General features: G+C 33.3%; 4 protein-coding genes across 12 annotated transcripts; 2 read left to right on the forward strand and 2 right to left on the reverse strand.

Annotated features, from left to right (window-relative positions):
- Positions 1 to 3,962: 3,962 nt before the first annotated feature.
- LOC140982654 (protein FAR1-RELATED SEQUENCE 5-like) lies at positions 3,963 to 9,565 on the reverse strand. Of its 8 annotated transcripts, none has more exons than XM_073449282.1 (7): positions 9,360 to 9,565; positions 6,571 to 8,939; positions 6,321 to 6,470; positions 6,100 to 6,159; positions 5,752 to 5,995; positions 5,576 to 5,666; positions 3,963 to 4,148 (listed from the first exon to the last, which is right to left on the reverse strand). In XM_073449282.1, the coding sequence occupies exons 2-5, from the start codon at positions 8,875 to 8,877 to the stop codon at positions 5,918 to 5,920; spliced, it is 2,595 nt and encodes an 864-aa protein (XP_073305383.1). In that variant the 5' UTR covers positions 8,878 to 8,939; positions 9,360 to 9,565; the 3' UTR covers positions 3,963 to 4,148; positions 5,576 to 5,666; positions 5,752 to 5,917. The 8 variants fall into 8 exon arrangements, with proteins under 8 accessions (XP_073305383.1, XP_073305385.1, XP_073305381.1 ...); XM_073449284.1 differs by having other exon boundaries at positions 5,576 to 5,669; XM_073449280.1 differs by lacking the exon at positions 3,963 to 4,148 and adding an exon at positions 4,177 to 5,270.
- Positions 9,566 to 10,592: 1,027 nt separating this feature from the next.
- Positions 10,593 to 12,705, reverse strand: LOC140983297 (probable (S)-N-methylcoclaurine 3'-hydroxylase isozyme 2). Its single transcript, XM_073450283.1, has 2 exons — positions 11,740 to 12,705; positions 10,593 to 11,369 (listed from the first exon to the last, which is right to left on the reverse strand). The coding sequence occupies exons 1-2, from the start codon at positions 12,619 to 12,621 to the stop codon at positions 10,746 to 10,748; spliced, it is 1,506 nt and encodes a 501-aa protein (XP_073306384.1). The 5' UTR covers positions 12,622 to 12,705; the 3' UTR covers positions 10,593 to 10,745.
- A 3,511-nt stretch (positions 12,706 to 16,216) lies between these two features.
- Positions 16,217 to 20,444, forward strand: LOC140982925 (E3 ubiquitin-protein ligase BIG BROTHER-like). The gene is made up of 6 exons (XM_073449711.1): positions 16,217 to 16,343; positions 16,879 to 17,089; positions 19,335 to 19,372; positions 19,470 to 19,526; positions 19,874 to 19,998; positions 20,258 to 20,444. Exons 1-6 carry the CDS (start codon positions 16,257 to 16,259, stop codon positions 20,442 to 20,444), a joined length of 705 nt encoding a protein of 234 aa, XP_073305812.1. The 5' UTR covers positions 16,217 to 16,256.
- A 2,099-nt stretch (positions 20,445 to 22,543) lies between these two features.
- Positions 22,544 to 25,249, forward strand: LOC140983414 (BAG family molecular chaperone regulator 3-like). 2 transcript variants are annotated; one of them, XM_073450462.1, is made up of 5 exons: positions 22,544 to 22,868; positions 23,026 to 23,402; positions 23,570 to 23,826; positions 23,925 to 24,074; positions 24,650 to 25,249. In XM_073450462.1, exons 2-5 carry the CDS (start codon positions 23,168 to 23,170, stop codon positions 25,025 to 25,027), a joined length of 1,020 nt encoding a protein of 339 aa, XP_073306563.1. In that variant the 5' UTR covers positions 22,544 to 22,868; positions 23,026 to 23,167; the 3' UTR covers positions 25,028 to 25,249. The 2 variants fall into 2 exon arrangements, with proteins under 2 accessions (XP_073306563.1, XP_073306564.1); XM_073450463.1 differs by having other exon boundaries at positions 23,055 to 23,402.
- Positions 25,250 to 27,053: the final 1,804 nt, after the last annotated feature.

Genomic DNA, 27,053 nt, shown 5'->3' on the forward strand with positions numbered 1-27,053 from the left:
TGTAGTGCTTAAAGTTTGCTAACCAATGAAATTGGTCTAACCTAAGTTGGCTTCCCAAACGTTTCAAAAATAAAATATATTTAGATAAGTACTTTAAAAACTTTTTTTTTTTTTAATTTTATAAGTGACAAACTTAATGTATGTGTTTGGAGAAAAAAAAATTATAATAATTTATGAAAATATTTTCAAAAAAACAGTTTTTCAAGTATAATTTATATATTTATATGAGTCTTTCCAACCCAATTCCAACAATGCATTTCTCGAACCATCCCCATTTGAAATACGGTATCGGTATTTACAATCTTGACTTCTCACGCTCTTCCTTTTGGGAATGGAGATATATATATATATATATAATTTTTGGAATTGCTCTAGTACAATTATATTATAACCATTCAAATCTAAACGTTGCAAATTCTCTATATAAGATCATCTCAAGATTCAACAAATGCTCTGCACCCTAAGATCAATTACATCTTCCATTTGAGATTTGCAAGCTCTATTGAAATTTACAAGTACACACATAAAATTTCATCTGATCTATTCAAAGGATCATATGTGCTTACATCTTACTCACAATTGTATCAAAGTCATATTGTATTTTGTGTGAGTTTTTTAATTGACAGAAAATGTTTTAATGCAGGTTAATTTTATTTGGGAAAAGATGTTACTATGAGTTTCAATTAGATAATGATAAGTCCTACTGAAATGAGTTATCTCAAACGATTGTAACTAACAAAATCTTTTTATAAAATCCTTTTGAAAGCAAAAAAAAAAAATCATCATTCGAACTTTCATAAACAATCCTCGTGTAAATATTTTCACCTGCAATAGTTTTCCTTAGATTTTTTTGATTGTGGTCTTATTGATTTCATTTGGTTTACAAAGTTCGGCTGAACTTTTTCCACACTGATTTCTCTTGTTGTCCATTGAACTTTAGAAGGTGTAATGACCCGATGCTAATTTCTCTTTTATTTGGCAATAATTGAGAGTAATTATATTAAAATTAGAAATTTAAAATAAGTAAATTATGTGTTTAAAATATGTATTAAAAAATATCTAGTAAATTAGAATTGAAATAAAATAGATATGGTCAAGTTTTAACCCAAATAATAATAAAAAGAACATACATATATCTATCTACCTTATCATCCACGTCACTATAACTCTCAACCATCTCCGCCACTTTGACTGCATCGTTCGTCGTCGCAATTTGCTGAAATTTAATAGTAAACGCATCTTCAGAAAGCCCATGACTAGAGCTACATTTTGATACCGACACTGAAGGGTTTCTTGGAACTTTTCGACAAACCGTCAAAATCATCGTCCTCCGCTGTTCAAAACTCAAAATTGGTTGAGGGGTTTTGTTCCTTATATCATAAGCTTTGTTTTGATACCAAAATTTAGTAGAAAGCTTGTGACTCAGTTGGCCTTGTTTTCTGTGCGATTTCGGTTGTCTTCTCCTACGAGTTTGCCACCTGTTGCCAATGAGTTTAGTTTTTAGGCTCGATTTCCATCCTTATTTGGCAAGTTCAAAGGCTCCCCGAGTGTAAAAGTTAATCTTTCATAATTAATTCGATTTTAGTCCAAATATCGCATCGATATCGATAAATTGTTGGATATTCTTTTAGGTTTCGGAGTTGATCGATTCAGAGGTATAATCTGGTGATTTAAAATTTATCGTTGAATTAATAATGCGATATTTTGATGAAATTAAGATAGTTTCATAATGATTGGAATTTATCGCAATAATCTGAGTTAATAAAATACTGAAATTCGAATATTGTGAAATTTTTAGATATAATTAAAATTTTGTGAATTTAAGAAAATTAGTCCCTTGAATATTAGTTTATCATCATTTAAAACTAAAAAAATATATGCAATGAAATAAAATAGAAATAATTTATTTTAGGCATTTTAATTGGATATTGAAAGTTTAGAAATTTAAAGTACCTAAATAGTTAAAGTTGAAATTTTAGTTGAATTTGAATGGTTACGAGATTTTTATACAATGATAAAACTATTTAAATTTAATATTCATGTAATTTGTCTGAGTTGACATTTCTAAGATTTTATTGAGGATTTAAATTACTGGTAAATTGATTGAGATATGTAGATATCAATTATTTTCACGATGTCTGATAGAGATATATATGATGATCATGTGCATGATTTATTTGCTATTTGTTGATTTATGTGATATTATATTCTGACTTGCATATTATCAATGAGTAATTCAAGTAATAAAATAAAATATTTCTTTTGTCCACACACATTTTTATTTTAGTTATATACACAAGTATCATTGAACATATCATATTGAGCATGTCTGTTATTGAGATCCAATTATATTTCGATTGAGATCCATTATATTATGATATGATATTGTGTCATGTAGATATTTGACTACCTTGATTCGGTGCGGCTTAGGTAATTACTGGCTTCAAGGCTAGGCCATATCCTAGGCACAGTCCTCTGAATCGTGGACCAACTCGAGCATATTATGTATGATTGCTGATACCAATCATTTGACTCCTGATATATTGAACTTATTCATGCATTGCATTTCTATGCCATACATCGTGTTTCTTTATGTCTCATACTGGGGTTTCTGACTCTCGAGAAGGGGTTGTCGTGTTTTTTATTGTGTGGGCATGACATGTGGTGCATGTGATTCGATATCATGTGCTCGAGAGGAAGCATCGAGAAGTACAAGAGCTCCTCGAGAGTGAGTGCAGATTTTTAACTCACTTCTCCCCTGTTTTCTGATTAATCATGATTGCATGTTAATAAATTATGATTAGATTAACGAGACCTCACAGAAGATCGAGATCAGATTTTGACTGCTAACCCGAGTTGAAATATCCTTTTATCAAAGATCAAGAAAAATTTGTGAAGTGCTTATCCATTCCCTCTAAACATCTCAACTTATCATAACAGTAACAATTAAAGTATAAATTTTAATAATAAGCTCAATTGATATCAACAGTCTAGGAATCTAAGTATTTAAGCATGAAGGTCCTAGGTTGAGTGTTGGGAGAGACGAGAAAAACCACTTTCTAGGGGTGATATTCTACGAGTAACAATGCAAGAGTATAAACTAAGTCTCATGTTAAATCAATTTACGGCCATGATCAATGATGTTATATGAGTATAAGTGGAGGCTAATGTTAGATCAACCTACACCACTTCATTATTACAAAAAATAGTTATATTATAATAACAATTATTAACTAGTAACCAAAACAAAGAAAATCTTTTATGTCATGATTATGTCGGCCCAATTTCTATTTAAAATCTAAGTTTTTGAATTTTACATTAAAGTATTTTTTTTTTTTTAAAAAAAAAACAAGTTTTGTCCGTTTTCTTACGTGATCAGTGATAACACTCGTGAACTTGGTGACCATTGCCCTAAGTGTGGGGAAAATGGATATTTTGGACTCGTTTAATGTGGTGGGGATCGCTAAGCATATATANTAAGAGTGTTACTTTTCATTGTGAATATGAGTAGGGTTGATCCGTCTCACAGATTAAGATCCGTGAGACGGTCTCACATGAGACCCACTCTTTCTGTGAGACGGTCTCACATGAGACCCACTCTTTTAAAAATATGTCCGCACGAACATTAATTCAAAACAAAAAATCTATTATATTTTTTTTGTTTGATTTCAGATGTTCGCACGAACATCTTGTATCTATACTCTTTTGAATTTTTATCTCATCTCATACTTTAAAATTTTGCAGTCATTAACACCATAATCCCCACTATCTGCATGCTAATGCAGAAAACACAATTGTGCAAAAAAAAAAAAATTAAAATTGGAAAATGTCATATATCAAAATCCTGGTCAAACAGAGATTATATTCTAAAATTTTCTCCGGCTCAAAAGAAAATCAAACGTGCATTCATCATGTTAAAACATTTTCCGAAATTCTATTCGAAAACTTAACAGAGGAAGCTTCCCAGAAGTTGCTCGGTTCGTTGCACAATTTGATTCATCAGAAAAATGCATAAATAAAATGGATGTGAAACCAGTATCAGAAAATTAGAGTATTCATGTAATATTTTCTGAAGCTCTTGTAAATTTGTATGGTGGTATGGTTGTAATACGGAGGTTTTGGCCTAGTTCTCTCCGGTGTACGTGACACTGTTTTATAATAAACACGACTGCAGTTGATCTTTTTCTTAGAAAAAAACCCAATCTATTTAAATAATAGAAAAGAATCCCAATTTAAAGGAATAAAAATAAAATAAAAATAAATTATAGGGTCCTCCTATACATCCCATCCCCATGCAAGATAATCAATAACCACATGATTCATTCATCCCATCAACGTTGCACCGACTGTCGGGCCAAACTGTCCCTCACACCACAACCCTATGGTCCCCATAATGATATCAAAATTAAAATAGTAATAAGGCACAGAAAGTAACCTGTATCATTAACAAACATTTTCTTCTCTATCCCCACACTTTAGAACAAACAAAATATTCCTTCTTTCATCATGATCCCCATCTTCTGCAACAGTCTCACTAAAATATGTGTGTGTGTGTGTGTGTGTGTGTGTGTGTGTGTGTGAGAAGAAAGAAATGATCTTCAATACTTCATATTCTATATATCCTCTTACAATGACTGAATATTGCTTGCCACATATTCAATCATAGGATACATCACAAACATCTAAATAAATATAAATCATAGTTGTTAGAAGCACAAGGCGCAGTAAGGGTCAAAAGTATCATAGAGCCTAAGGCGATACGTGTGAAGTAAAACACCCTAAAATGATGTGATATATTCGAGGAAACTTCATGACAAATAATCTGATATTTACCATAAAAATCATTAAAGAATAATAAAACAATATTCTTGGTATATAAGCAAAATTGACGTTCCTCATCTTGCGTTTCTTCGTGGATTCACCATCTCTACATTGGAGACACAGTTAAACATGGACTTGAGCCTAAAAATGTACAAAGACTTGGGTTTTATGATTAAGGCCTGCATCAAGGCGCAAAAGCAGAGCCCTGAACCTAGGCACATGCCTCGTGGGCTTTTAAATAACTATGACATAATGAATAGAGGATTCTACAGTCCACCAATTTTCTTGAATCTATTCCAGGTTGGGTCCAACTGAGGCATTATGGATCTTCATTCAATAGCCCCTGCTGAATGTGTAGCTTGGATTGGTTTCATCCACCACCACTCCCAGTGAAATGAAAGAAGTGGGGGATGCGGAAAAGTTGTTCTTAAACTATGCATTAATAACTTCTGCAAATCGCCGAGTAGCAGAAATTTAAAGGAAAAGCAAAATTTTAAATAGAGCATTGAAAAAACTTGAAGATATTTTAGAACCTTCGATATTAATTTATTAGGAATCATCATCAAGTAAAACAGAAGGAGTTTCGGTTGACTAGATCCTTGCAAATTTGTGCCTAACGACTACATTTACAGTAAATACATTGTCAAGAATATAGGACAGACTAACTAAGGAAAAACATGCGACCATCAACTGATTATCTGTGCGAATATAGAGATATTGTTTCTAGCGAGAACTCTGCCACAGAACTACGTACCTTAACTGCATTATGGATATAGACAGACGATCTCTCTTAAATATGTTTCTCAAGCAAAATCGACCTCAATATGCAAACTGCCCAATCACACCTACTAATGAAAAAAAGAAAATCAGAAGTGTCAAAACTAAAGAACGGAAAGGAATATAATACAAATTGATGACGGGAGGAACGACCTTTCTGTGTCAGCATCCATAGCAAAAGAGTTGCCACACGCAAGAAAAACTATCTCAGTCTTAACCATCTCTATAATTTTGTAGTGCATGTACCGCATTTTTAGTTGCCACACACAAATACATTGACTCATTAGGAAATACAAAGCCAGTACTCTCAGTATACGTTTTAAACATCGGCAGCTCGGTATCTGCGACTATAATGCATGAATGAAGATGGATGCGTGAGTTGACCATCATCCACCACCTACAGGGGCAACACAAATTAGTGGAGAACGGTCTATTTTGTGGGCAAAAGATCTGCGGGACACAAAAGTGCAGCCCACACGAGTTCTACAAATTATGTATTACCTGCTTGAGTTGAGTGCCACTTGACATTGAGTCTTGGAATTGGTTACAAATCAGGGACTCCTGCACAAAAATGAACACGAGAGACACAACCCAATTAAAGTGTGCAACAATCAACATGAGCAAGGCCAAACAATCAGAGTATAGGTATGGATTATACAAAAGATTGAAGTGTTGATATAAATTATACAGAAACTAGCAATAATTCTATGAGGTGAGCTTACCTGTAGGACATGAGAATGGCTGGGAGAATGTTGGTTACAGTAAAAAGCCTGTGGTTCATACATGTTAGGATTAGGTTGATGATTGATCGTTAAATTAGATGCTTGATACATTCTCTGAACCACATGATTTGCTTCGACGGAGTACAAACCCTTCAAAAGAAACAATATACAAGGTCAAATTTAGATAAAAGATAAAATAGTTGTGGAAAGCATTCACATAGGATATCTTTGAACATTTAGTTTATATAACCTGCGTAATTGAACTTAGTGTAGGTGCTGGAATGGGAGATGAAATATATGCTGAAGGGGCACATGCAACAGATAAAACAGTCCGTGACGGAGATGGGTGAACATCGAGCCCTCCACGGGCACTGGGGACTTGTCCATCATAATGATTCAGTTGATCTGTGTCAGGAACCATAATTTCTGTTTCAACTGCTTCTTGCAATACATTAGCATCCTGATCCCCAAAATCATTTCTATCCAAACCGACAACTGCTGGTGCATTTTCAGAAGCAAAAGTGCCTCTAATATTCTCAAATGATTTGAAATTCAAGATTCTTTCAACACCTTGCATCACTTCATCAAGTTGTCTTGCAGCAAATTCAAATGCAGGATCAGATTCAGCAGCTCTAGCAGATATTTTAATTATATTGCGACAGAGATCCTTATATCGGGTAGCAATCATCTTTCTGTTATCTTCTGTTGAATAACCATAATTTTCTCTAATAGGTAAAATCCTCGCGTCTTTTGTCCATCTCTTTAAGATGTAACAAGAAGGAACAACCTTTATATTGTGATGATCAAGCACTTTTAGAGCATGACTACACAAAAACCCCACATGCTCAAACTTCAGACAGTTGCAAGAAACTGTGCCATCAAGAGAATTATACACAACCAAAAAGTCTTTCGACTTCCCATACATTCTGACTTTGTAATCGAATTTAGAATCTTGCTCACCACTTTTGTTAATGATTATGTTTAAACACTTCTCATATTCCCTCTGAAATACTTCAAATGCTTTTGGAGTATAAATTTCACTGGGATGCTTCAGCAAAATGGCATTAGCCATCAAAACTGGAGCCTTTCTTTGTGTTTGAAAAGCTGCTTCTAGTTCGCTGTACTTTTGTTCATTAACCACACTCTCAAAGTGCTTTAAAAACTGCAGCATGTCAAGGTCAGGGCCCAAATAGCTCCTGAGTTTATCTGACATCTGCTCAACGAGATGTTTGCCATTGCTTTCGATGAAGAAAGTATTTCTACCATACGTTGCAGCCCATTTTTCTTTTTCTCTAAACATCCATTTCAACCATGAATTTTGATGCAGGCCATGTTTTTCTAACATCGAATCCCATGCTTGGAAAAACTCATCCTCTTGCTCATGAGAAAAGATGCAATTTCTAAAGTCAGTTGCAAATGAATCATGATCATTTATTAAATGACGCAGATGCTTATGAGCAATCAGATACATCTGCCAGGCACATATAACATGGCTTGTTTCTGGTAACAATGCATGAATAGCTTGCACAATTGTTGCATCTTGATCTGAGAGAATGAATTTTGGTTTCTTACCAGCCATCGTCTCGACAAAAGTTTGAAATAGCCACTTGAACGTATCAACAGTGTCATCATATAGCAAGGCAGCACCAAAAACTACTACCTGTCGATGATGATTTAGACCAACGAACTGCACAAAGGGGCGAGAATCCTTGTTTCTTATGGATGATGTATCTAGGCAAACAACATCACCAAAGTGTGCACAGTCAATGATCATATTGTCATCAGCCCAAAAAATGTTGGTTATCTTATCCTCAATATCAAGTTGTACCGAGTAAAAGAATGCAGGATTTAAAAAATGTTGCCTTTGGAAGTAATACAATAACCGTGCTGCATCTCCTTCCTTCATATCTCTTGTCCGCTCAGTGCTCAAGTAAAGGTTTTCAGTCTCACTTTGAAGGTCATCAAATTTCTCTGGAGCACATAAGCGTATACCTAACAATTGCATAGATAGTCTTGACTTAATCTCTAAATTCTTCATTGTGTCAGATTCAGAAACTTCAGTCGACTCCCAATTTCCACATAACGGGAATTCCAATAACTTCTCAGCTTTACTGAGGTCGACATCATCATGATTGTGCTCCTCTTCAAATTGTGTAACCTGATACTTACCATTAGGTTGACGGGTTACAACCATATATGCCAAACAACCTGTTCGCGTCTCCTTGCGATGCTTCTTAACATTAATATCTCGCCTGTCTTTCTTACGGTGACCTTGTCTAGAACACGTAAACTTTCGGGACATCACCCGACCATGGACCTTACTCCTATTGACCCAATCTTTTCTCACATTAAACCCCACCAATTCAGCATACCTACTGTAAAAACCATATGCTTGCTCGTCTGAAACAAACTCCATACCAAGCTTGAGCACTTCATCTTTAGCGTTAAATTTGAAATTGTGACAGTCTTGCTCCACATTCAAGTCCAAACTATTCGACATTCTAAGATCCATGGGTTCCTCGTGGTTCCTGACAGCCTCATCCTCAATTCTATCCATGATCTTCCAATCACATGCAACTAAACCGATTATGAACTAAAATTATTGCATCATCCTCGTATCTAGACATATGGGGAATTCAAAACACAACATGTACAAATTGTCAAACTTAAAGCATATGTCCACACCAAAATACATAATCTAGCAAAAAAAAAAACATAGTACCTCACACACCAAACAAGAAAGAAAAAATCCTCAACAACAAAACTTTGGTGCTTCACAAAGCATTCTTCGTGACAATGATGTTTTTTCTCATGAATCCATACATTGCATAATCATTCATTAATTATAAATTATCATTGTATCATCAAAGACTGAATTTTTGTCACACACACTTCTGAGAAGATAAAAGAAAAGAATCTTCAAATTGTAAAAGAATCATCAATACCCATGCGTAATTTCTCATCCAAAATGCATAAGAATCATTCCACGAAAAGGGTACACACAAAAACAAAAGGATTCCGAAGGGATAAACAATATACCTGGGCAGATTCACTAACCCCACAAAACTTGAAACAAAAAGAATTAAAGATTTTGGGAGTTAGCAGAAAACTGGACTTGATGTCGCGTTCCGACGGGTAAATGTTTTCTGAAAATTTCCTTTTATGTTTCCTTCGTTACCTTCCTCTCTGTTTTCTTTGGGCTAGAATACCATTTTGCGAATCGCCAAGAGCTTAAGAGGGACTGTTGAAAATAAGTAATATTTTTAAAAAAATCTGTTTTTGTTCCTTTTGACTACGATTTATAGCCAATTAGTCCTCCATTTTTTAAATAAAGCAAAAATAAACTTTATGTAGGTTGGATCATGGTTGTAAAACGGTTAGATACTATTCAATGGCAGGTGAAATTAGAACCTAACTTTTTGTATACGATTTTCGGTCTGGTTTGTTTACCACGACAAGGAATCCGGCCATTTTGCGACGGCCTAAATCGTTGCTTCGACAATTGTTTTGAATCGTCCATCTGTTTTTCTGTCCAGACAATATCTTTTTTTAGAAATAATTGATGAAATCAGCTACTGAACACAAAAATTGTTGCTATTTTGGTGATAGTATTCTTTTAAAAACATAAGCTATTATATAGATGGCGATTTATGATGTGTCATGGGAGTAACAACAGTCTAACAAAAACTGTCATTATATTAGTAACAGATTTTGTTGAACCGTCGTCAAAATCGAACCAGCTCTTTTTGAAATGACTCATATTGGCTATGGTTTATGGTGAAAATCGTCAACATAGACGATTTGTCAAAAACAGTAGCTAAACAAGTTCCGGTCTTAGTGAACCGGTTCTCTTTCGTTAAAGTGCTATCTTGTTTGGGATTGTGTCGTATTATGTTATAAACTCAAGTGAGACATAATAATTTGTCTATTGAATGGTGTGATATTCTAAAGTTTATAAGTCACTCTTTATTAATTTAATATATCAATGTGAGAATTTTGTAATATTGTCGACCCACTGAGAAGCTGACGTCCGCGACAACTTACTCTAAATGGTTTTTTACTCACTTTTTCCGATGATAATCATTTTCTAAGTCACTTCTTCTGTTATGCCGATTCTCAACAAGAGCATTAATGTTATGTTATAAACCAAAGATGACTATAATCTCAAAAAACTTTGCTATTAGATGGTGTAATCTCTTAGAATGTATAAATCATGATTTATTATTTTAATACATCCATAAATATCTTCTTGTCTTAGTGAATCACTCTATTTTTCACTGTCTTCCCCAACTGGGCCAAAAACTCACCCTTATTCAAATAATTTTTTATAGAAAAAAATTGCATCCAAATATAGCATTTATCTCGATTTGAAAAGGATACAAAAAGTGAAATCTTGCAGCAGATTAAAATGATACGAAATACAAATTATCCAACAACATATTGCTCTGATCTTACCCTTGGAATCAAATGCAATGTTTGATCCCTCTTTAATGTTGTACCAAATCTCTCACCAGTGTCAAGACTCTTGGGATCTCCACAATCAGGCAGACTCCAATCGAAATGATGCACTAAACATGCCACGATGAGCTGAATATTTCTGAATCCCATATTGAATCCAGGGCACATTCTTTGTCCAGCACTGAAAGGTATAAACTCGAAATGGCTTCCCTTGAAATCTATTTTCGACTCCAGAAACCTCTCAGGTTTGAAAACTGAGGCATCTTCCCAGTTGTTAGAGTCCACCTGAATTGCCCAGGCATTCACCAGGATCATTGTGTCTTTAGGGATATCGTAATTATTCACATTACAATCCCGGATGGATCGATGCGGCACGAGAAATGGCCCTGGAATATGGAGCCGCAGTGTTTCCTTCATACAGGCCTGGAAATATTGACACTCTGATAAACGTGATTCTACTATCGAGCTTCCCTCGATAGTTGCGGCGATTTCATCGCGTACTCTGCTTAAAATTTCTTGGTTTTTCAAAAGTTCCACCACCAGCCATATTATTGTTATAATGGTTGAATCTGTGCCGGCAATGAGTAGTTCCTGCATAAATTAAAAAAATTAGACTCTTAAATTTAAATATTTAAATCCATAGAACATAATTATCATATTTAGGTGATATTTTTTATTATGTGTTTAAATTAAAATATTAGTATTATTACATGTTTTTAATTTTTTAATTTAATTATTTTGTTAAATAATAATATTGCATAATAAAAAAATCAAATCGGATTGATCGGCTCCGAGTACAAGTTGGTAATTTTTTCTTAATACCCTTATTCAACCAGACCCAAACCTTACAATAATTCAACTTACATGATAATTTTCATATATTTTTGAAAAAAAAAAAGATTTCAATTACTCTGACTCTAACACATTAAAAAAAAAAAAAGAGTTGGAGAGAAGTTCAAACCGTTAATAGAATGCCGATTTCGTCGTCAAGAAATGAATTCTCGATCAAAACATCTATGAAACTTTGACCCCATGAAACACCATGATTGTCGTTTCCGTTCCTCAAGTTTCTTCTCTCCTTGATTATTTCTTCCCACACACTTATCGATTTCCTATACAAATCAATCCCATTTCTTTTACTGCAAAAATCAACCCTTTTCAGCAATGGAAACAAATCACCAAAACCAGGAACTGCAGCCTTTACCACTATCTCATCCAACAACCCTTTAACCCTCTGATCTTCTTTGTCACCCACATCTAGACCTCTTACATTGAACAAGTTTCTTGTAGCCAAAACACCACTAATAATGTTCGAAACCGTAATCTTGACTACATTATCCATATTCACTACTTGGCCTTGTTTATGAAGCAAATAACGCATCATCTCCGCCACTTTCTGGCTCCTTATCTCACATCTCAAATCGACTGCTCGCGAGGAAAATAAAGTGTTGTGAGTAATACCACGTAAAAGCTTCCAGGTTTCATTGCATTCCTTCGACATTGTTAATGATGAATTCATGACTCGTGGGATTTCGTAAAATGCCAATGGCATGTACCTGCCTGAACAGATTCTGTCGTGTGTCTTAAGGATTTTCTCGGCGGTTTCCGGGGACGATGCGACTACGACTAATTGGGTTCCAAGCCTGAAAGAAAGGAGAGGACCATATAACGCAGATAGATTTTTAAAAGCTACATGGGGTTGTTTTCCAATTTCAGAAATGTTGCTCCAAACTTGCCAGGCATTTGGGCCTGGTGGAAGATTTGAACATCTAAATGAGGATTTCTTGAGCAAAACAAACAAAAGCGGCAAAAGAAAAATCAGCAATACTACTGCAGCAATCATTTTTTGTCATATGTATATACATATAACTTAGTCTATGGTTTGCCTCAACTTAAAATAAAGTAATATTTATAGATACAACAAATCTATCATGGAGTTTCGAATTAGTGGAGTAGGTGATCGTTTAACCAATTATCAGAAGTTTGGTTCATCTTAATAACATTGTCTTGGCGAGCCTGTCTTACGCGATTTATTCAGTGTCATTTAAATGATTTGTATAATTTGCAAGCTATTTTGTTAGCCTAGAGTTTTACTTAATGCACACAAAAAAAATAACAAATACGGATTACATAGTTATAAATAAAAAAACAAAAAGAGTGAGAAAGGATCATACTGGATTTGTGCATCTAATGCTCACAGCAATAATGCATGCAATTTGGTGTGCTATCTTTATTTGTCGGGTCCAATTCACCTTGATGACGGGACCACAAGGGAAGACTAGAGATGAGAAAGTCACGTTTTTAATCATAGTAAAAGTTATTGGGAGAAGGTGGAAGGTCTCTTCAAAAAAAAAAATAGGAAGAAGTTGGTATAGTCTAATTATATTATTTTGTCTTGATCGATCCGACATTCGACACCCAGATTGTATATGAACTTTTGCACACAAGTCAGCCCTTTTCTAGTTCAAATCGAGTCCTTTATTTGCAGTCTTGCATCGACGTGCGCAAAAGAGAGCCTCTTGATCAACATTCTAGTACTTTATAAAGTCTAGCACTTTATAAAGTCTAACACAATATAAACTCATCTATACCATCTTTATTTTCTTATGTGAGACAAATCCAATATTCCTTAATTTTCATTCACATAGATAGAAAATACATTAACTCAGACAAACAAATATATATATAATCCAACATATATATGCTACCTTGAATGTGTAGGAGATGCCCCATATTTTTCCCTGACAATGTCATTATTCCCCCACATGAGGTTTACATTCCTAGCGTTTACTCAACAATAGAAAGTCATTGAGATGTAGGCCTACTCTATAATATTAATTAATTTGATTCAATTATATACTTAACCACACACCGAAACATAATTTTCATTAAATATATTGTAAGATATAATATATATATGTCCTTTTTTAAAAAAAAAATTTAAAATAATAGAGATATTTTCATCAACGTTTTCAAAACGTTCTTTTGTGTCCATCAATTATCGGTGTTTTTTTATAATATGAAAAAAGACATTTTTGAACATGCTACTTTAGATGCATGTTAGGTGCGTGCCTGATTAAAAGTTCACAATAATTTTTGTCAGAAAAGTTAAGAATCCATTTTTTGATATATATTTTTTATTTAAATCATACATAAAAAAAATATTATTTTTATACCAAAAACATTATTTATTATTGTAAATATAAATATAGTTGACTCATCTCACAAAAAATCTACTACTCAAAGTTTGATTAAACTGAGGAAGTATAAGTGATTTTATTTCTTATAAATCCAAGAGATGAATTACTTTGAAAGACTTTCATATATATTAAGTGGTATCACTTTGTTTATAAGTTACTCTTTATTAGTTTTAATATTCGATGTTAGACATTTGTAATATCGCAATCTCTTGAGAAGCTGACTTCCGGCATATTCTAGATGGTTTTTATACACCTTAGTATTCAGTGCATACATCATTCACCTTAATCCAACTTTTTTTTCACTTATCGACATTGATCCGATGATCGTCATTTTTTAGGTCGTCTCTTTCGCTACACCGACTCTCAACGAGATCATCAATATTAGAACACGACCTCGAGATGAGCGGTCTCCCTGCGAAATTAGGCAATAGAGAAGAGAATTCACAAAAGAAAATAGAAGAAAACATGATATAGAACCTGAATTAGGGGATTAAGCTCACCTCCCCTTCTGTTTCATATATTTATATATGAATATTTCATAACTCAGTTGCCGCTTTTGGCTTACACAATGTTCAAACTACAAGTCTTATGTTACTTCTTTTATTTTCACGCCTCTAATAAATGCTATACATTGCCTATATGTATAGTATAAAATAAATGTATTGAAAAAAAATATGAAAACAAGAGATGCAATGTTATTCTAAAAGAGAGTGTATCATGGGATCGAATCGAAGTCGATAAATTATGTAGCTGTAAAATATATTAACTAAGTCTGAATATCATCAATTATTATATCAACAGAGTATAAACTTATACAATTTTCATTTTTATAATATAACTTTTTTTGTTGCTATTCCAATTTTCAATTAATTCAATTTTAAAAGTCAGCTCAAAAATATGATCATCCAATTGTATATATACAATTTTCAAGAATTTAATCAAATTTAGATGACACATCTAACACATAGAGTTATCCAACGCAAAACGATGGATCTGAATTCTAATTATATATTAAAATTGAAATTTAGATCTAATTCAATTCTAAACCTGATTTAAAAAAGATTTCTCATATCCATATATATATATATATATATATATATAATTCTAAATAATTTATTTTAGTCGATGTGACATATATAACCATTGAGCCGTCAGATTTTGACTCTTTTGTTTTGTTGCAACGATAGGAACGACAATGACTTGGTTCTTACGGATTTGTGGCAGCCTTTGGGCTTGACTCGCAATATTTCTGTAAAAAATGATGAATGTCGGCGACCATCGGATTAGTGCCAATAATTGAGTTTATTTTTTTTATATTATAAATTAAATTAGAATCTATGGCAAACAAACATTTATAAATGAGTGGAAATTATGCTGGATAAAAAATTTAATAAATAAAATTATGCTGTAAATGAGAATAAAAGGAAACCCAAAAACCAATTTCAATAACTTTGTCCAAACATTAATGGTGATTTCATTCTAATTCCCTGCATAATTCTGCATTAATTTCAAGAATCCATTTTTGGGATTCTCTTCCCAAGTCCCCATAAACTTTTAAATGCCTCCTCCATTGAAATGGCGTACTCAATTTTGATCCTAACACTTTTCTAAATTATCCTTTTAATTAGGTATATTCGTGTCACTTAGTTGGATCAAAGAGTTTCATATTTCCGACTCGAGCAATTGGTTTTATGTATGGTTTAGAAGGTCGGGTCTGCCTTTTTCCTTCTGTCTGTCTGATGTAATTATATCTGATTTAGTTTAATGAAAGGTTTGTAGCCTTTTTTAATGAAAGTTTTTAGCTTTTTTAAATAAAAAAAGTTGTCTTCTAAAATGAGAAATTTAGAAGAAAGTCAAAATTTATTATAAATAGTGAAGACTATCTCACGAGTCTATATTTATAAGACTAATCGACTCGACCCATGTCTATCATGCAAAATAATATTTTCTATGAGTTGGTTCGGGTTAGAAATCAGTCTCACAAAATTAATCGGTGAGACGGTCTCATAATAGTTTTTGTGTTTTAAGCATTTGGTTTAGAAGTGAGCTAGAATCATTAAAATCTGGAAATTAAAACCCTTATATTTTTATATACTACCAAGATTTGATTTTGATTTTGCACGGGTTCATTCATTTTCTTGTAAAAATATTACGCATGTTCGATATTTTTCTCTCATCATGTTTCAATTAATGATGAAAATAGACTTTAATAGCCAATTAACTAGTACTTTAGGACAACTATTGATATCCAAGAAAATAGGTCGAAATTGAACCAGATATGACACCGGCGGAAATCGCTGAACAACTTAGGGATATTTGTCCTGAATTATGTGCTCTTGATGTTGAAGAACTCATCATACAACAGGTATTATATATTTTCGATAAAGAATATATGATATTTTTATAATTCGACGAATTAATCCTCAAAATATCTGTAAAAAATATTAAGATGAGTCGAAAACGGGTCATCCACGAGCCAACCTGACTCAAATAATTTAAATATATTTGTTGAATTTCAAGGAAGAAATACTATCGAGTAAGTGATTTTTAGAGAAACTAACTTTGGTTTCTCCTAAGATACCAAATTTTCCTTTCCTGAATAGCATTCTCTCACTGCACTATTATTATTTTTATTAAAAAGCCACAATAAAACCAAAAGGACAGATACAAAATTAAACAATCAAAAATAATCTAATTTCATTACACTTTGCATAAAATTTTGTGCAGATTCCTAAAATTTAATTTCTAAACTGAACTAAATTTCTGGTCCACTAAAATTTAAAGTATGCTTCAATTTTTTTATTTTTATTTTTTGGAAAATTAATGTATGTTCTATCAATTGAATTATTACCACAATTGGACAAATCTTGCTCCCTAATTCTGTATGTTGTTAATAACAGGAGAGTGCATTCCTATATCTCGAGAACAATAAATTCAAGGGGCACCAAATATTTGACTATGGTCGTGTGCTTCCAATACAAGAGAATGAATATTCCTATACAGCAAACCTTGAATCACAGTTGGCTATGGATGAAGCTTTAGCAAGATCTCTGGAGTTAGGAGGCGACTTCGAAAATTTATACGTCTCCGAGCACAGTAATGGAGCCGATGGTAATATACTATTCCCTCTACTAGCCACTTGGGCATGTCAACGAGCCGGAAGGCTTGGTCTGTGGACCAAAAATTAGTCCAAATCGGTAAAATCTGGCCTGGATTAATCAGGATCGAGCCTCTTAGGGGTCTTCTAGGCTAGTTGGCTTGGTTTTCATATTAACTTTTTTGTTTTCTTATTTGATTGTTGATTCTATGTTTTAAATATAAAATATTATTTGAAAATAAAATATTTCTTACTTATATGTATATAAATAATAAGCAATAGATAATTTTAGGATTTAATTCTCATATATTTACTTACTTTAATTTAACATATACCATATTATTAAACATGATACCTTTTAAGAAACTAACTATGGCTCTTGTATGGGTACCACCGACCAAACCAGGATTGAACAGAATAAATTAGCATATTTCAATATTTAATTTAATAATTATCCTAAATAGATATTATATTAGGATAGGTTTGAAACTTCTTAAAAGTGATTTCGAGTTAACAACCGATTAAGCTATTTTACTTATTAGTTAAGTAATTTAAATAAAATATAAAGTGTGAATAATTTGAGCAGATACATCAAATATTTTGGTCAAACTGATAACGAAATATGAAAACAAATTAGAGATGTGTGTCTTAGAACTTATAGTGTAAAACGATACAAATGAACACACGAGTTTGTTACCGAAATTTTGAGGACTGAATCTTTCTATGTCTTATCTTCCTCCGTTTTCAGAAGGTTCTACAATAAAACTTTTATTTATATATGATTTTTGTGCAAACTCACTCCAACTAAAGTCACACTAAGTCAAAACTCCTTGCATACTTAGTCAATGAGGACGGTAAGACTTAACGACCCACTGCCATTCATCCAGACGACAAGCCTGTTAACCGGCCCTAACGACCCACTATCAATCATCTAGACGACAAGCCTGTCGATCAGCTCTAGCTTCTACAACTGTTCTTATTTTGAGTAAAACAAGTGTGAAGGCCGAGTCTGGGTGTAGGAACAAGTTATTGCAAGACAAGCACATTGATCTTTGATGATTTGATGTAGACATTGAAGTCGTGCTCTGATGCTTTAAGGGGTTCCCTAGTTGATCAGATATGTCGGTGTAGTGTGAGCATATAAGTGGATGCTTATCTGATTGGCATCCATGATGATTCAAAAATGTTGGTGGATTCATATAATGCTGATTGAACTTTTCTTATATTCTTTATCACTTTAACTTTTTTAGGGATTTTCTCTTCTTTTTTTTTTCTTTTTTTTTTATCAATCTCTTCCGACAGTCATATTTGATCTTCCGTAGACTCTAAACATTGCTTGTTAACGTCTGATTCTTTTTGTCCTTGGACTGTGCACTTTTAATGCTTTTGTCATTAGCATTCAATGACTATATTGACTTGGTGAAGTTCATCATTTCTAACTTGTTTGAATCTTTTCATGGCCAATCTTGGATTTATTAGTTAAACATAATCTATCATATTATGATTAGTCTAACTAATTATAATAAAATTTTATAAAAAAATTCCTTTAATTAAAATAATTATAATTACTAGATTAATCACAATAAATTTTGTAAAAAATTCCTTTAATTTATACGACTGTAGTCAGTGTACCAAGACAAGTATTTCCAACATACTTATGTTCTCACTCAGGACTATCCTAAATGGCCCCAATCAAGCACACTTAACTTTGTAGTCCTTATGTGATGAGCTCTCGAAAAAAATATATACCTTCTTGATATGAGTACTACCTATCAAATCTTTTAAGCACTCCACAACTGCAAAGTCTCATACCATAACAGTTTTGAAATCATTCTCATTCCAGTGTGGGATCAGTTCATTCATGTTCTCTTCGCCTAAAAGTCTGTCAGGAGCTGTTCATTATCAGGGTAACCTCATGACACCGACGATCACATCCCGCCTTCTCCGGCCCAAGAGTCACACAATGTCTAGATATGTATCTTTGTCCTTTGACATAATATATTAAATATTTAATAAGTAGCTGGGTGGGAGGGGTACGGATGGACTCGTAAATTGAACAATCCCGCCTACTGCCCAGATCACCTGAGTCGACCGGTCCAAGTTTCTTTGGGCTTGGTTTGCCACAGGTTTATTTTTTGTTTTTGGAAGAACATAACATATCATTTTGGAGAATTAAATTGTGGAAACGATTTTTTTTTAAAAAAAAGACCCAATTTTTTAAAGAAGGCTAATGGGAAGAGATCTTTATTTGATCTGCAGATGATATCGAATCAACCATAGGAGAAACATCTGACATGGTACGTATTGCGACTCCTAAGATACATTTGGTATGTAAAAAGTCTATAATCATGGAATAATTGCATCTTCTTTTCATTTCTTGGTGATTATTTGTAGGGTGAGAGTCTAAATGTAAGAGGAGACAATTTTGATCTTGATCGAATGACATACGAGGTAATATTTCTGATAATGTTTCTATCCAAAATATAAGTTGTTCATATACAATGTCTATTCGACTACTAATAGCTATTACTATGTAGGGGGTAGTGAATTCTAAGTGTTAGACCAATGTCTGGGGACGAGACATTTATTTTGAAATATTTGGTGAAAAAAACATAAAATTACTATTAGTTTCAATTGCCATCGACTCAAATTTGTAAGAATATTGGCATTTTGACATGTAGAAATATAGTAGGTGTTTATGTTTAAGCGCCGTAGATCTGAAATTATTATCCTCAAGTTGCGATGTTTGTCTTGTCGATCCACTTAAAAAATTTTCTTGAATCCTGTATGTTTTTTAGGACTTGCAAGAACTGGGAGAACATGTGGGAAGTGAGAGCAAAGGACTTCCTGCAGACCTCATTTCACAGCTGCCAACTTTCAAATTCAAACCAGCATCGAAGAAAAAGAATAAAGAAAGAGAAGAGTATGATTTTCTTTCACAAAACTCATTTTTAAATTTTTTTTTCAAGTCATCAGATTGAAAATAGACAAATGTTGATTAAAATCCACCCAGAGAAATCTTTTGATTTTAGACCTTTTGTAGATATAGATTCGAAATCCAGTTGATTTAAATATCATGTCTGGTCGTATCTTAAATTTTCTTGGGTCGGCTCACAAAATTGGGTATGACACAGATGCATCTTGATCCTCATCGCCTTTTTCGTATATTTGTTATTGCATAGGTGTGTGATTTGTTGTGCCGAATATAAAACCGGTGCCGGATTAACCACTTTGCCTTGCGCTCACCATTATCATTCAAAATGCATCACTCGTTGGCTCCAGATGAACAAGGCAAGTGTTACCAAAACTCTACCAGTAAAACGACTATTTAAATTTAAGTTGTCAAAAATTATAGTCGTCGTCGACTAAATTTCGAGTCTTTACTCGTGTGACTTCGTTTTCAAGATCATCATCTGCTAATGTTTGTGAACTTGTTCTCTTCTCTTTTTCTCACAGCGTTGCCCTGTTTGTCAAAAGGAGGTGTTCGAGGAGTAATTTATTCACTGAATGCAAGATTTTGAATTATCATGTCACATTCAAAATATAATATATTATTATCCTATAATATAAAGTTTAGAATTATATTGTTGTTATTTTTCAAAGACTTTTTTTTTTAAAATGACTTGAACACATTTAGTTTTCAAATAATATAAAATTGAATCCAGGAAACTTTGTTTATTTGGCTTTGATTTTTCTCGACAGCTGGTTTCGTTTTTGTAACTTTAGTTTGAAATTTTGGTTGAAATTTATGTAATACCTATGATCATTTGTATTCAATTTTAAAAATATTTTTTTTATTGTTTCAAAATAATATTTTGTATATATTAATTTAAATGCAAATCATACTTGCAGTTAAATTGTTAGTACTGCTAGGCTTATAATTAACTAGGGGTGTGCATTCGGTCGGTTTCGTTACCAATCAAGCCAAATAACGAAAAATCAAATAAGATTAACTTTTTTCTAAGCAAATTGGATTGAAGAATTTTCATAGAAACTAATAAGCGGAATTTGATTAAAAATCAGTTATTTCGATTGGTAAGTACCAAAAGATCTTTTTTTTTTTTTTAAAATGAAATTTCAGCTTGCATGAAGGAAAGAAAATTTGAATTTGAGGTCGTGTAACCGAAATTTCAAAAAATCATTTTTCACATTCACTGTCCACGCCAACTCAAAAAAATGAATCCTGGAAAGCAAATTTAAAAGGCTTAGATAAAATATAAAATGACTAGGGATTTTTTTTTTCTTTACTTTGAGGCAAAGATAACTAGGGATTTGAGAAGGTATCAGATTGCATACAGGAAGAAGTTAGCACAATACCAAAGCCCAAAACTATGTAAATAAATCGAAATAATCGTTTTTTGAAAAATAAAACCAAATTTCTTAACATAAGAACTCTCATTAGATGTAAAATAATAATTTGTATAAGAGGATTTATCGTCATGATTCGTGTATTTGTTTCTTAACTTTGGATGATGATTGATTTCTTGATTATTCAGCTATTCGAAATATGTACAACAAGTGAAAGAATATAAGATTATTTTATTAAAGTCTATAAAATAATTTAATTATGATCACTATATTTCATCAAGATAAATATGAGAGTCACATAATTAAAAGAAAGTAAATCATGAATATTATTTGTATTAAATATCTTGATATTTGATTTATTATATATCGGATAAAAATCATCAACATTTGCCAAATCTTGAGCTTATATATCTAGATAACGTCTATAAATAATGACACACGAAGTCCCTAAATCAATGTAATTATTCAAAAATACACTATCTCATAAATTGCATAAAGATTTAGAAGATCTCTGTTTTCTCATGTTCGTGAGATCTTGCTAGCAACATTCTCAAATTCAATATCAATAGTCAGAAGTAATAACTCATCTCCGTCTCTAATTTTTCTTCATATCGATCTTAATGTGTTATATTATACGCATGTAGATCGAATATAATTTTTCAGCATGTTATATATCTACATTTTGATGTACAAAAACCTCTTTATGTTGTATGTACCTATATATGTTTTATAATTGAATCTATTCTATTCCTGGTTACGACGAGACTAATTTTTGACTTAAAAGTATATAAAATTGAAATTCTACGTATTTATTTATATATTCAGTTTAGTACTTTATGTTATACATTATTTATTATATCATTTATGAAATGAAATGTAAACATAATTTTATTATTTAATGATTTATTATTTTAGCTAAACCCTTATATGATTTAATGATATGATTATTCAAGTGTTTAACTTTTTCACAGTCACAATAATTACAATCCTATAAACACTGCTTTGGCGGCTTCGTTCGTTAGGTCCCGCTAATTATTGGAACAAAGCCTTCATTAATTACTAAATTAACATAAGATCACTCGTTTGGCTGCCTTAAACACAGTTTCTTTATATATCTCACCGACTCTTTCCCTCCCACACACACACACACACACACACACACACTCTCTCTCTCTCTCTCTCTCCTCTACCGTCCCTTGAATCTTCCTCTTCACAACTAACAGCGAAGCATTTGAAAGGGAAGGTGCTTCAATCTTTAACTTTAATTTTTCGCACTTGTTCATTGATTTTCTTTGCTTATCAGATTTCCTGGCTCAAGATTCTTGGCGGGTTTCACGGGGCAACGCATTACAATTCACATTTCTGTATTCTTTCTGGAGGAGATCTGAATATTTTTATTATCTTTTCGCAATTTCAGTTTCAACCCAGATATTGGAAGCCTGTCTCCGGCTAGTGGAAAGCTTCCGGAGGATTCAAGATTCACGGGTTTGACATTGTTTGATCTCTTTAATTTTCATAGTTGCTTGTCTTGAGATGCAATTAGTAGCGTAGCAGTTTTACTAATCTAATGCTGATATTCAAAAGTTTGTAGTAAGATCTGGACAATTTTCTTGTTTGAATTTGAATTTAATGTTCTTCTTAGTTTCGGTGATGGGATTTTTATGAATTCAGCTGCGATCAACTCGTTGTCAACGCTCTGATCTTCGGAGTTCTGAATCCTGTTAAAATTCCAACAATTTTCTGACGGAAATTCAGCTTGGAAAACTTTGGAACAAGAAGCGAAAATGATGCCAATGAGGACAAAGAATGATGCATTGCCACCACTCATTGATGGTGGTGCCGGGGGCGGAGGCCGTGATGGAGGAGTTAAGAAGGATTGGGAGCTTCGGCCCAGCGGTATGCTGGTCCAAAAGCGCACCGACGGAGAACAAAACCGCGTTCCACCCCCAACTATTCGAATTCGAGTAAAATTCGGGACGATTTACCATGAGGTTCACATCAGCTCCCGAGCCAGTTTTGGTAATTTCTCATAATTAAGGTTCAGTCTTCCAAAAATATATCATTATATACACTGATCGACCTTTGAACTGAATCCTGAATCGACATTTTATCATCCACTCTTCAATTTAATTCAAATTCTTTTTTGTTTATTTAATTTTTCGGGTGATTAATGATGAGAAATGCAGGGGAGTTGAAGAAAATGTTATCGGGGCCAACAGGTTTGCACCACCGGGATCAGAAGCTGTTTTACAAAGATAAAGAAAGGGATTCCAATGCATTTCTTGATCTTGTAGGAGTGAAGGACAAATCTAAAATCGTGCTTCAGGAGGATCCGATTAGCCAAGAAAAACGTTATTTAGAAATATCGAAGAATGCTAAACTCGAAAAGGCTGCAAAATTAGTCTCAGATATAAGCTTGGAGGTTGACAGACTTGGTGGACAGGTAACAGTCCTGTATGATTTGAGTCATTTTGATTTTGAGTGAACATAGAGTGATTGATTGTCTAAATGATACCTTGTTTTTGCTGACTATTTCTATAGGTATCGGCGATGGAAACTGTAGTTTCTAAAGGTTGGGAAGTGACTGAAAATGATGTAACAAAATTGGTTGATTCATTGATGCATCAGTTGGTTAAATTGGATGGCATCTTTACCGCTGATGGTGATGTCAAGTTACAGAGAAAAATGCAGGTATTACTCGTTTCCTAATTTGGATGTAGAATGTAATAGTTCAATCTTGTGTTGTATCAATCTCGAACTAGAGGTGGACACAAGAAATTAATTGTTTCCGAGGGTACTATGTCATGCTGGTTGGCCGGCCGGTAACTGTGGTTTAGTTAATAAATTCGAGTAGGATGTTTAGTCCGAGTTCCGCTCAATCTAACTTCGATGCCCTTCGTGTTGAGAATCGACAAAGGGATGACTTGGAATGATGTTAACTATTGTGAATCATATGCAATATTCACATGGTAGTCTGGTTGAATAAATGCCATGTATCGAATACTGATATATGAGTAAGAGTAGGAATAGTCACGATTAGACCACAGTGGGTGTCACTACTCAAGCGGTGGGAATGTCCCGATCCAACTCCGGTTCGACTAGAATTTGTGGGTTTGTTGATGAATTTGAAAAGTTCTTCCACTAGGTAGATTAGATTTTGTAGTTTGTGCAGTTGTTTCTTGTTTATGAACTCTTAGATACTGCTCTACTCTCTCGTATTTTGAACTGATTGGATGGTTTCTTGATTTGTTGCTCAAACTTTGAAGGTGAGAAGGGTGCAAAAGTTTGTCGAAACTCTTGATTCGTTAAAGATCAAAACCACGACGTTGCAGCAGCAGCCAACAACCAATCAACAAAATCAGCAGCAAAGGAACCTTAACAGGCACATATCATCGCCGATTCAGCCTTACCGGGATTCAAATGGGAGCATAACATCCCTGACTGAACTGCAACTAGCTAGGCATTCACCAAAGCATCAGCAGCTGCATCAACCATCAAGCCACTCGGGTTCAGGGGCGGCAGCCATTGTAATTACCACACAGTGGGAAACATTCGATTCTACACCGACGCCAAGTGCTCCGCCTTCCTTAGGGGTCGACGCCATTCGTCCCATGGAGCGTGGTTTTACTTGGGATTTGCTCTGAGTAGAAGTTTTCCTAGCTTTATCATCTAAATGTGGATTTATTTGCGATATATATTATTTCAAATTCATTTTATACTTTTTTTGAACAAATATATTTATACTTAGTATGATTACCATATTCATGATTGTTTATACGTTTCCCCATTGTAATAATTTTGCTTGTGAAAATGAAGATGTAAACATTGTTTTCCCAGTATTAAATTGCATTTAAATTTTATGTTGATTTCTCATTCATTTGTCGTGATGCTTGTTAGGTTGGCTATCCGGAAGACTGCACCGTCAAGTTGAATTCTTTTTATGAAAAAAAACATTAAAATTATATAAATAATTATTTTATAATAGAGATTTATTCATTCCATAATTTTTTATTGAGTCGTCCCCACTTTCCAATTAAGGAATCTCCTTAGATTAGGACAAATTGTTCTTTTAGTAAAAATTATGATAGGTTTGTGCTTGGATACATACATAAAAATCACTTTTTTAATTTATAAAATTTAATAGAATAAGTTCTTTTTTTAAGCTTAGAGTTAAAAGTATTTTAAGTTTTTTTTTAATTGAAAAGTTTTTTAAAAGCTCCAAATTTGAGCTTTTGAAAAAGCATAAATTTTAGCTCAATTAAATACTTTTTAAAGCACTAAAAAGCTCATCCAAACATACATAAAATTATAAAAGCAATTTTTTTCTCAAAAAACAATTTTATTATTCTAGCTTTTTAATGCCAAACGGGCTCTAACTATCTTGACATTGTAATTTATTTACATTATAATGATTTTGAATATCACTGATAAATAAGACATACACATTGTGTGTACATCAAATATCATATTTTTCATAAAAAGTTTGCATAACATAAAATATAATATAATATCTGTATTTTGGCTGATAAATAATAAATAAATACATAACGTAACTTATATTTTCAAAATTTAGAAATATAAATACAATGTTTTATTTATTTATTAAAAAATATGTAACTTCTGTATTTTATGTTAGAAAAATAACACAATAATATATTTATTTAGAAAATTAACAAAAATATAATATTAGAAAAAAAGGATTACATTAGACAAACTAAATGTGATGACCAAGCTAGTTAAAAGTTACAAAAAGTCGGTCATATTTTTATATAAAATGTTTATAAATATTTTAAGAAAGGGAGCTCGATCTCACTACGGATTTCTCTTGAGAACTAAGGAATGTCTACAAATGGTACCTTTTGAGACATCTGTCTTGAAATTAACAATGCGTGCCTTTCGGTGAAAATTTGTCATTGATTATGTCAGGTATATTGGATGAGCGGAGTGGACAATCTATCAAGCAGAGATGTATATTTTTTCTGTGAAGATTTTTTATTTGATGAGATTAGCCTGTCCTAGCCTGATGAGACGAGCCTGGGTGGCATGGCCTGGTTTGGTGGGATGAGCCCGAGTGGCCTGGTCTGACATGGTGGGATATGCCTGGTCTGACATGGTGGGATGAGCTCGGGTGGCTTGGCCTGATGGGATGGGCCTGACTATGTGGTTTCATCTCACAACAAAGATTATATGCCGATTTGTATGCTCTGCAAACCCTATCAAATTTCCAAAACCCAATGGTTCCTGCTATGACAAGATTTGCATTACAAGACTTGTTGTTTTATGATTGTGTGATTGTCAAACAACGTCGGTGTTATATCTATCAGATAAAGTACTTTTGACATGTCATCTACAATATCCAATAACTTCCGATTTTTCAAGAATATTTCCTAAAAAGTTAAAGATTAATCAACTTTTTAGAATTCATAGCTGTGATACCCCGTGTACCACATCTTAAAAATTAAAGATTTAAAATGAGTTTATAATGGGTTTACAATGGATTTCTATAGCAACTTGGGTTAACCATTTTCGTAAAACGATGACGAATACGAAGTAGTTGCTATAGGGGCTCATTATGCCGTCACGCGGGCCCGGGCTCGGGGCGTGACAGAATGGTATCGTAGCCGGTCACCTGCAAGGAACACTGAGAAATAATTTCTATGTGGGACAAAG

The sequence above is a fragment of the Primulina huaijiensis genome, chromosome 8, assembly GCF_012295235.1.
Source record: "Primulina huaijiensis isolate GDHJ02 chromosome 8, ASM1229523v2, whole genome shotgun sequence".
In the NCBI taxonomy this organism is placed as follows: Eukaryota; Viridiplantae; Streptophyta; class Magnoliopsida; order Lamiales; family Gesneriaceae; genus Primulina; species Primulina huaijiensis.